The sequence below is a fragment of the Rhagoletis zephyria genome, unplaced genomic scaffold, assembly GCF_001687245.7.
Source record: "Rhagoletis zephyria isolate East Lansing unplaced genomic scaffold, Rhagoletis_zephyria_1.1 Rzeph_scaffold_07077, whole genome shotgun sequence".
Lineage (NCBI taxonomy): Eukaryota > Metazoa > Arthropoda > Insecta > Diptera > Tephritidae > Rhagoletis > Rhagoletis zephyria.
The window spans coordinates 800-12,615 of NW_016164160.1; the positions used below are offsets into that span (position 1 = coordinate 800).

Sequence of the window (11,816 nt, forward strand, 5' to 3'; positions counted from 1 at the left end):
GAGTCCGCGGGAGAATCGAGGGGGGTCTACGCGTGAAACAAATATGGGAGTTTACGAGTTGGAAGTGGGGGTCCACGAAAATTTATCTGGTTTCGATGGTAAAGAATAAAAATGGTGGCTTGGGTTTACCTACCAATGTACTCAAAAAAATTAAGGGAGCAAAAAAATCCAAATTTTTGGCAGCTTGTAATGCGGTGAAAAATGTTCGCCAGGAGATTAAAAAACACGTTCTAATTTTCATTATCTAAAAATTTCTAGTTGCTATGGTTCTCATGTAATCCTGCCAAATTTGTTTTTTTTATCCACGGGCTTGAAAGCAAATTTCAGTTAGGCCAGTATAATTTTTTATTTACTAAAATAATGTCTTTTCTGTTGAAAGGGTAGCCGAAGAGCCTGACCTGCCTATGCTTCCCCCACCGAACCCCAGCACTTACTGCGTTCGGAGTGTAAATATGTCTCTCGAAGAAGACCAACTGAGGCGACAGAATGGTTCAGGTCCCGAAAAGGCAGTTAGCGATCCTTCTCATGCCAACTTGTCCTGGCCTGGTACCCAGCACAGTGTTACCGTGTTTTTGGCTGCCAAAATTTGTAGCGTGTCATAGCAATCTTCTAAGCAGCTCGGATTTCATAGTCCTGTTTGAAACGGCCTGGATGGCTGCTTGACTAACTGAAAGACAACTAGAAAGGTGTCCTTTAAGCCCTTTTCAAGGTTTAATTTTGCGCAGTTTAAAATTGCGACTATTTCTGCCTGAAACACCGTGAGCCATTTGTCCATGGGAATTGCACGTTTGCTGCCAAAAACACCTACACCTGCTCTGTCCTCCATCCTTGAACAGTCTGTATACCAGTGTTTGTATCTGAAATCAAGTCCAGGGAGCCCATTTGTTCGATCTTCTCTCCTCTCTTTAGGCATGGAATCATACTTACAAAAATTATTCTGTAGGCCAACATGGCGCGTGTGGCTTTAGAAACCATTTTCTCAAGATGGTACTTTCAATTAAGTCTCTTATCAAGCGTAGTCTCCAGATATTTGACCTCATCGGAGTATTCAAGCATTGTCCCTCCAAGACTTACCGAACGAAGGTGTGGTTTATACCTTGTTGTAAAACGGTACAAGAACAGCCTTCCGAGGAGGCCTTCATTGACACACCGGTTTGTGACCACACGAAGATCTGCCGAATTTTCCCATAACTATAATTGTCAGGTCATCGTCGTACCGCACAACATCGTAACCACACTCATGTAGTCTGATTAAGAGGTCCTTTACCACAACTGACCAGAGCAAGAACGCCTGCGGGCAGCATCTCACGTCTCTGACCTTCACTAGATTATTGTCCAAGGACGGTCTAATTTCACGCTCACGAAGCGACGCTATGCTTCGATCCTACCAACAGTACTAGGGTCTAAGCCTCTTTGGACCAATGCGCTTGAGATGGGTCCATAGGCAGTATTGACGAAAGTCCTCTCGATGCCCAAGAATATACACAGAGCAATCTCGTTGGCCTCGAAAGCACTTTAGATCCTACTAATCAGATACTGTAAGGCCGAATACGTTGATTTCCCTTTGACATAAGCAAATTGTGTGTGATGTAAGGGAGTGACTTCCACTCCCTCCCTAAAATGAAGGTCCAAGAGCTGGTTAGTTAGAGAAATTTTACAATACTTGCATCCGCTTGGGACCAGTTTGAGTTCAGTCGCAACGACTTATGGATTTTACTTCTTTCCTAATTTTGATACTTGAGTATATACTACATTCATATCCAATAAGCAAAGGCAGCAGCGCGATTTGTTGAACGATGGCGGAAGACTTTATTTATGAGAATTTACCTTTTTTATTAAGTACAATTTTTTTTATTAGTTTTTAAGTTATGCACAGTAGATTGTGAATTAATATTGTTTTTGTTGTAATCATTACTACTATGACCAAATAAAACGTGACACTGTTCTTGCAAAGGAGAGGCGTGGACAAAGTCAACCACGCGAGTAGTAGTAAGTAAGAACCTTTTGTTTTAATTGTTATTGGCTTTTTTATCGAATCTGTTTTTTTTTTTGCTTGTTTTGTTATGGTTGTTCACAATGCTTGCAGTCATGCGGTTAGCGGGAGCGCTGTTGCGCATGCGCATGTCAACACTATATTAGAGGCGACTGCAATTGTGCGTGCATGTGTGTATGTTCCCTTTTTTTTTGTATTTTAGATACTTTTACAAATTATCGGTTTCTTATCGTAGCAACATTGAGTGTGTTGAGCCCACAAGCGGCTGTTTTGCATCTCATTAGAAGCCGGCTGTCTGATTTACATAACTATTGGTAAATATATCAACTAATATTGAAAGTGCTATTGATTGCTATTAATGCCCGTGGCCGTATGCATATTATGAGTAATTGTTGGCTCGAGAAATGTTTTTTTTTTTCTTTTATGTATTTATGTACATATGTGACATACAAGGGTGTCGACTTTATTGTCCACTCTCGCTTTCATCACGACAACAAGAAATCTAATTTAGTTTCGAATCGAGTTCCAGGTTTTGTTGTTTTGTATAAAAATCGGTGCGATTGCTGTGTTGAAATCAGAACGGAAAATTAGTCCAAACGGTCAAGTACTTAGAAGCAATTTAGCTTTGCAGCTTTCAAATAGTCAATCAAAATTAAAGTAGCAACAAAATGAAAGTAAGTGTAAAAATATTTACAAAGAAAGTGTCCTGCGCGGTGCTATAAAGTAACCCAAATGAGACATAAAAGTGAAAAATTAGGAACGAGACTTTAGTTGCAGGATTAAAGGAAAAAAATCTAATATATAAAAATCTCGTGTCACGGTGTTAGTGGTCGAACTCCTCCGAAACGGCTGGACCGATNAAATGCTTTCAAATGCCCAAATACTACATACGAATAACTGTGTTTGAAAGTGATAACGGCCATACAAATTAACAAAAAACATAAAAATTCCTAAAAACAAATACAAACAGTACATATATCATATATGTAATAAATAAAGTAAAAGCTGGCAACTTCTACAGCTCTTAGCTCGAAAACGCTAAACAAATATTTTCAAAATTTTAATAAAAATTTTAAAATAAAAACAAACTTTAGGCTAGATTACCCAGTAGCTAAGCATGTATTTGATTTATCGCAAATAAAATATTTTGAATTTTCCACAATTATTAAGTAAAAAATTAATTTTAATTATGATTTTGACGAGTCATTTTTATATTTAAATTTTTTGTTATCACTTTTGTTTCTGAACTCCGCAGAATTGTAATCATGAAACTCAGGCGTACAAGGTAAACAAATGGATAATTAAAAAAAACTTAAAACCCAAAATAAAATTAAAAGAATATAAAGAGAATAAAAACCTTGCAGTCTTTTGTACAAAAACATTAATATTAATTTTTTTATGTATATTAAAAATTTCAAAAATGAAGTACTAAAAATATGTTTTTCAAAAATTACGATTCAAAATGTCATCTTCTGTTTTTCAACGGATTATTAATTTGTTTTGAGAACTAAAAAAGAATTTTTTTTCAAAAATTATAAGCTTTTTAATATTTTATTTTCGTTCATTAAATTTTTTTAATTTTACTAAAACTGCTTATTTTCTAAAATTTGTCCTCTTTAAAATTTTTATGAAAAAAAATAGTTTCTAAAACTTCGAACAAAAATGTTTTATATTTTTATAATAATAATTAATTTAAAAAAAATGTATCCTTTTTCTATAATTTTAATTTTAATTTTAATAATTATGTATGAAAAGTGATACAGAATTTTTGTTTATGTTTCTTAAGAAAGTTTATTTCAAATATTATATGTATGTACATACCTATATTTAAAAGAATTCGATTCAAAATATTTTATAATGCAATGATATTTATTAATTTTGAACACTAAATATTTTTTTTATTTTAAAAGCTTTAAAAATTTGAAATAATAAAATCTTAGCATTTTACAGTCGGTTTCACCAGCAATTTAAATAAAAAATTATTTTTTATTTTCTGTCGATTTCCATATAAACTTAAAAAAAATTAAAATAATTTTTCACTTAAATTGCTTTCAGGAAATGGGCTGTTAAAGTTTTCTGCCATTAATATTTATTTTTTTGTCTACGTGTTAAACCTTTTTTTCTAAACAAAAAATAGTTTGTACATAATCCTTAAGACTTAAAAGAGTGGAATATATTTTAAAATGTTAAAGGCCAATACAGCAAAATTCGTTTAAGGAAAAAGTTTAAGTAATAATAATATTAATACGAAAAAAAAATATTTTTTTAAGTTTTTGATTCCAAATCAAAAATTAGCAGAAAAGCAAACATGTAACTTCTATTTGTTTCATAAAAATCTTCATCTTTAAAGTCTGTTTGGAACTATTTTTAATGAAAATTTGGCCCTTTGGAATTTAATAGAAAATATGGTTTAAAAAGTTTTAAAAAATTGCAAAAATAATTTTATATGCGAAAAATTAGTTTTTTATACAAAATGCTCTTAATATTTTTTTAAAATTATATAGTAATATTTAATACAAAACTAAATATTTGTAAACACACATATACATACATAACAAGTTTTTAAAGAAATCTATAGTTTTAAGGATTTTTCATACAATACTATAATTTTTTTAAGATATGTATTTTTTTCTAATAATTTTCCAAAACATTTAAATAGTCATGTCCGAAACTAGATTTTTTATGATTGAAGTTTTAACAATTTTCCAAATTTTTCTCCCCTTTCTCTCTTTTACTCACATTGCATGCAGTTCGCCATCGCAGCCGTCTTCACTTTGGCACTCGCCATGGGTGTTCAATCGTCGATTCTGCCACTATTGCCTGGCCTAACACAAATCGCCGGACACGGACTCTCTTACACTGCCGTTTCTGGACCATTGGCCGTTCCCATTGCTGTGCATGGCCCAGCAGCCGTCATCGCCGCCGCATCACCACCAATCGTTGCCGCCCATGGACCTATTGTCCATCAAGTAGCTCACGCACCCGCTGTAGTGGTCGATCATGGCGCTCCAGTGCCCGGTGGTGCTTATGTGGCACAAACTCGTGGTGCTGTGCATACTGCTCCATTGCCAGGACACATTTCCTCAGTGGCTAATGTGAATGTTGCTCCAGCACCAGGCACTTTGTAAACGTTGTCATTATTCTATTCTAGCTGCCCATCCGACTGCCTACTCTTCGTTTCCCCACAACTGCTACTTGAATAATACTTAGTTAATTTGTTGTGTAGTGGTGACACGGCTTACTCTTTAAGGACCTGAATGAGAAATACATACATACATATGTAGCTGAGCACAAAAGTGAAGTTGAAACACATACATAACTGCCAACAATGTCAGCGATAAAGCACACTTGTACATACATATGAAACTGTGTGCAAAACAAAATACATATACGAAACGAGCAATAAAAAACGTACTGGTCAAATTCCATAACATTCATCTCTGCAACAACAACAAATGCAAACGCAACAATGCAACGAACATTCATTCGTGTCTCATACATACATACAACTCATTCCCATTGCACCATATCCATTCCCCATTCGCCCCCTTTTGTTTGTAGGCAATATCGTAATTTCCTTTTTCCATCGAAACTTACTTTTGTACAATGAATATTTCTTCTCTCTGCACATACTTTTTAAAAAAGTAAAGTTGTAAATGAATAAAATGCATACAACTGAAAAACAAAAAAAAAACGGATTTTGTTTAATTTTATTTAGTACAAAGATTTGATAAAAAATTAACTGCTATTTTCATCGGCAATTTAAGTGAAAAATTACACAGAATTACAAATCTTGAAAAGCGTTTTCATGGGCGAAATACACTCAGCGGTTTGCCATTGCCTGTCGAGGGGCAACCGCTCTTAGAAATCACTTTTTCTAGTTTAGATGCTGCCTGGGCCAGGGTCGGAATTCAGCTCCTACGGAGTGATTATTATAGGCACCTCTTAGCCACTTAGCCACAGCGGACGACTCACTAGATACACTCCTAGAACCGTCGCTGTTGATTCAACTAGAGCAAAGGGTTCCTAGAAAACGGAGACACTGAATAAGCTTTCGCCTTCGGATTATCTACTTGTAATATGGGTCCCATGCAAAGAAATAGTGAATGAACATGCGAGGTGCGGCTCTGAACTCAGCAAATCAATGAAATTCAAAGTAGACATATCACTTAAAAGCTGAGCGAAGCTTATCCTGTGACCTATTTAAAACTAAAGCTGATGCCAGATGAAACTTTGTGGCTTTGCGTGACATTTACGACTTTGCCAGCAAAGCACCAGACGCAAAAGGTATGCCACAATGAACGTCAAGAAAACAATTTTTGACTGCTTTTTTACTCGTCAAAATTGCTGTGGATTTTTATATATTTTGCTAAAAAATATCAACAATGTAATTAAATTTGATGTTTGTGCATGAAAACTCGAATTTTTACAATTTTTTATTGGCGCACCACCCGAAACATAAACATGAAGAAAGAAATATTTATATATATGTATAAGGAATACTTTGAAATAATATCGCTTTTAAATTAAAGCGTGCGAGTAAACGTGTTACTAGACGACAGCGTTTGGTGCTACGGGGCGTATTCGTTACATATGCAACTGCGGGTATATGAGCATGAGTGGTTATTTTTACTTATTACAAGCTTTTATTTTAGTATAAATTTTTTAAGTTTTCATTTAAATATTTTGCTATGAAATTTTGTTCTTTATACAAAACTGAAGATAATGCATTTTATAAGATAGTGAATGACTCCTCTCTTCTAAGAGAATATACCCTTCGTGTCCGCTTTTTGAACCATATAAGCCAAGTCTGTCTAGAAATTCGACAGGTCGTTCTTTGACTTCATCTTTCTTCAGCTTGTTTGTATACAAATTTTCTAAGTAGCAGCTTATAAGCATACAATTTCTATACTTTTAAAATGAAAAATGCCTGAAAAACTCACAATTGCACCTAGTTTACCATCACTGGCGGAAAATACCTAAAACTGCATACAAATATGATTTAATGCCACTGTGTTATATCGATTAGAAAACATATTAACCCCTTTATCTTAACTGTCTTAAAATATCGCCTGAAATTGTATACGTTATACAAAAATAATATCTATGTATATTCTGATTTACAAAACTAATTAATATGAGAATGTTTGAATCGCACAATTAAGCCAACTGGCATAACAAAGTTCGAAACTGAGCTTGCCACAACCAAGGCCATGCAAGTTCAACGTTAATTGGATAATTAAAATCAAAAGCGGACACTTTTATTGTAAACGCTATTTGACGAGAATTATGAGAGCAAGAATGCATGTATAGGGTGCTTTATTTGGAATGGAGAATTTTTATACATTTTTACTTTGTGGGAATATCTCGAAGATATTACAGTTATCAAAATACATATGTCAAAATTGTATTCATGTCTGCCCAGCAAAAAAGAGATCAATACGATAATTAGTTATTTTCCAACATGATTTATTTATAAGATCCATTCATTTCCGATAAAACTGCAATTTCTCCGGACAAATCCTTGAGGTGCTGGTAAACGATGAAAGTAGGTCTCATGAGAATAGGAATTCACTCTCATTCTCACCGTCTAATTAGTAATGATAGTCGATATTCATTCTCATCCTGGAATTCTCATAAGTTCTTATAAATGGAATATTCTCACCCATGTAGCAAGTGTGTTTGAGAGCTTTATTACACTCTCACTCATATTCTCAGCTCTAATATGCTACATGTTGAGAATGTTTATTCTCAGCTGTACACAGTGTGAGAAGCCTAATAAAGCAAGACTGATAGAATGCAAGATTGCGCCAATCAAGCTGTGAGAAACCCGGTGTGACGTCATAAGAGGGAGAGAATAACAGAGAAAGAGTAAATTGTAAAGAAGAAGAAGAAAACTCGAAACCATTCTTCAGCCTTTTTAATTTGAACATATATACGGTACAAGCTCACCCTTTTAGGTACATCTCGAAGGTAGCATAATAACTTGTCGGGAACATTTTATCTTATTTTTATAGGCATTTCAACGCATTTTCACGGGTGTGAAACTTTTCCAATAGCCTCCCTTCTTTGTAAAAAAGCATAAGCATTGGCTAACAAATAGTTTTGGCTGCTCGGAGGAGTTCCTTCTAAGGCTATTTTTAATAGCAAAGAGCGCTTGACATGAGTAGCGAAGTAGACATGTTACCGAAGGAAGAGTTTTACCATCCACTATCAAAATTGTATACACATAAAAATAAATACTTTTAAGTAACATTTTTTTGGAAGTCCTCACTTCTTCATTCAAATTTTTGTTTATATTTCACAACGCGCACTATGGTATTTAAAATATAGTATTTTATTGTCACTTCAGACACAAGAAGCAACAGAAAAATACACGTTAAGCGTACCGTCTTTTTTTATTTGCCTTGCTGTTTCCTTAAAAAAAATTCTGATTTAGAGTTTGTATGCTTTAATGCTCGGTTCCTCCTAATAGTATACCCTATACATTAAAGTATTAAAATTTCTATCAAGTACAGGCATTGTAATTTGAACTACATGCAAACGTAGTGAGTACTCAAATGACCCTCTAAGCAATGTAAGCAGGTGGATATTTTAAACGAGTTTGTTACACTTAACTAGCATTTACAAAGTACTCGTAATAATTATACGACACTACTACAACGCCTCGTTCATACATTCCTCTTAAATATTCTTCGTTAATCGCTTTGGTAGCAACCGGCGAATCTAAATAAATCCACATTTGTCTATTATACATAGACGTGATTTTATATTGAAGTGTAAATAAAAATGTCTATTTTATAATCTAGCGAGTTAAAATTTCAGTCTGTAAAGTTGCAAACGGCAAATGCAATAATTAGAAACCGGGCGTTACAAGTTTGCTTTACTCAATGCTTAGTTTTTATTGCTTCGATATTTAAAGTCACAAAATTTTTTTTTTTTTGTTTCATCAATAAGTTTTTTACATAAACGAATTGAGAATATCTTTAAGTATTCAGAATTCGAAAATATGTACCGTTTTTAATTAATATACCGGGTTCGAATTAATTAAATATAATTACGGTTTTAATTTAGTCAATTCGGTCACCTTATTTATTTACATATTTATAACAAGTACATACGTACGAGGATGAAATTATGATTATAGACATACACTAGGATGGAGCGTCAATGTATTGATAAAAAGAGCTGAATTCGAATGAAGGCTGTTCAGCCAATTTTTTATTCCCTACGATGATGACTTGTTCATGCGTAATTTGTTACAGCATACATACATACCACTCCGAAAGTGATACCTCCAAAACACAAATATATGTTCGCGGCAAAGCTTTTTTAACCTGTTTCGTAAAAGATCCGAAACGTAATATTCCATTTAAGTATCTAATTGAATTAGACTTTTAAACAGGTGGCAACCCTATTTAAAAGTATTTCTAAATTAAATTGTTGTTGCATCATACAAGTTCCCCAACGAGCCTGGCCAGATAAAAATCTGGGTCATTCCGGTTACGTAGAACCGACTGTCGTGGGAACGAACCATCCACCTACTGTTGGTGGGTGCCCTGGGTATTCTCTCAATTTCTGAAGACAAAAATCGCAGGGGAGGTTTTACGCTCTAGATAAAAAAAAGTCCAACGTCGGATCCTTTTCAGGTGCCTTCGCCCACTTCTTCATTTCCCGGGACCCACTACATACTATGTCCCGGAACCCAGTAAAGATTGATTATCTGTTGCTGTAAAGCTTGTAGGGATCTACGGCATTCCTTGACGCATATCAACCCTAATTCTATGAGGGCAGTTTAACTGTTAGCAACGAAGGTAAGTTTAGATGAAGCTAGGTCGATCGTGCTCACCAGCTTGGCCGCCATGTCGATTGCATATATCTCAGCCTGGAAAACACTGCAGTGATCTGTGAGTCTATAGGACTCTCTTAGAGATAACTCGGGAGAGAAGACGCTATATCGTGTTCTAATTTACATTTTGGAGCCATAAAAATATAAATATTAAACTCCCAGTCTCTTCCGTCGGGAAAATAGATATCGAAGTTTCGATCGAAGCCAGTTGCCCAGTGACCGGATAGTCACGGCTACTGTACTCAACTTCCACTCGGTCGAAAATGGTGGCTTGAGCCTTGCAAGTCGTTCGCAGTCTGTTAGACGCCCTGAGTCGTAGAACTCTTTTAGGCGCCGAATTTTAAAATATATGTCTATGGGTGGCATGTCCAGGAGTCTTTCTGGCGCCGCCTAAAGCGTTGAGTAAACCGCTCCCGTTATGCATAGGTACGATTGTCGTTGCACCTTTTGCAGGTTGAGTAGATAGGATTTGGTGTCAACTGCCTACCATCATGCCAGCGCACCATAGGTGAAAATAGGTCTAAATACCTATGTACCAGTGTATTATCAGCGGTCGCAGCCCCCAGTATTTCCCAATCGCATGCGGGGCTTTTTATCTCCGCTCTTCGGATTCCTATTCCAGGAAAGTTTAGAGTCGAGAATATCCAACCAAACTGTGACAAACGTTAGTTTCCATACTAATTTATACAATAGGTAAGTCACAATTCTTGTCTTGAAAACTTCATCACGGTTTTTGAAAAAAAGACTTCAGCTAGAGAGTTGAAAGGCTCCACAAAAAAATTTTAAGCATCAAACCTCTTTGGGAGTCACAGAAGAAAATACATAAAAACAATAAAGTTGTTATCCAAAAAGACGAAACTTGGACCCTCTGTAAACAAAATAGCAAACTGCTTCTGGCGTTTTCGTCAAATTTGGAAAGGACAGTGGGGCAGGAGGTTAAAGCCTTTCAAATAGTACTGCAGTATGGTTCCTTCACGGAGACAAAGGTTAAGACCGTTTTCGTTCTTCTAGAGAAGGAGGGAATGTGAGTACCACTGTACAACTGATTTGTGGTTAGAACTGTGGCGAGTGAAGATGCCATAATATATAGTCTATTGGATCCATTGACAGCTTCAAATCGGCCGATCCGGCTGGTTGCATTTAAGACGTCATTGATCTTCTCTTGTCTTGTTGTTCTCATGTGTCTATTACCACCCAATGCAAGGATTATGTATGAGGGATTTTTGGAAGCGATGTGTTGATTTATTTGTAAATCAAGTATATATATTTAAAATAGATTAAAAGGAACTTGGAAATATAGGCGGCATGTAGCCTGAGCGGTGCTTTTTGTACGCGTTGTTTTATGTAACCATTTAGATCCGAAAAAAGCTTAAAGCCACCAGACACCTACTTTTGCATCTCCTACCAACAGATGAGGGTGCTTCGGCATAACAAAACGGGCCACTGGTTTCTGTGTACTGTAGTTTCTTGGCTGGTGGTATCAGCCATTTTTTTTAAGTGCCATACTGGAATCGTGAATTCGCGAAAATTTCCTACTGGCCACAGTTTTCACTCACTATGTGAAGATGTTTTGGGTACATTGCCTTTTGGACTCGCGCTCATCGCCGCTATTTGGAGGCACAGTAACGACGGCAAATACAAATGTAAGTAATATATATATACACAAACAGCATGAGATATATAAATATGGGCGCTAAAAGAAAAATCTCTCTGAGAGTGAGAGTAGAGAAATGCTATTTTGAATTTACGAACGAAAACAAATTCCATTTTTGTATGGAGAATGTCGTTGCTCCAACAAGTATCGCCGACAACGCAGAGCGTGTAATAGGCCTCGGCTCTCCAATATCAGCAGTCAACTGCACAATACTCGTACTAACAATGACAACCACTGATAATAGAAGGTAAGGCCAACAACAAAAGAGCAATCAAATGCAAGCGAGCACCAGTTTGGGAAAAAGTGCAATGAAAACGAAA

General features: G+C 35.7%; 1 protein-coding gene across 1 annotated transcript; it reads left to right on the forward strand.

Annotated features, from left to right (window-relative positions):
- Nucleotides 1-2,566: 2,566 nt before the first annotated feature.
- LOC108373841 (adult cuticle protein 1-like) lies at nucleotides 2,567-5,675 on the forward strand. The gene is made up of 2 exons (XM_017629787.1): nucleotides 2,567-2,667; nucleotides 4,744-5,675. Exons 1-2 carry the CDS (start codon nucleotides 2,662-2,664, stop codon nucleotides 5,119-5,121), a joined length of 384 nt encoding a protein of 127 aa, XP_017485276.1. The 5' UTR covers nucleotides 2,567-2,661; the 3' UTR covers nucleotides 5,122-5,675.
- The last annotated feature ends 6,141 nt before the right edge of the window (nucleotides 5,676-11,816 follow it).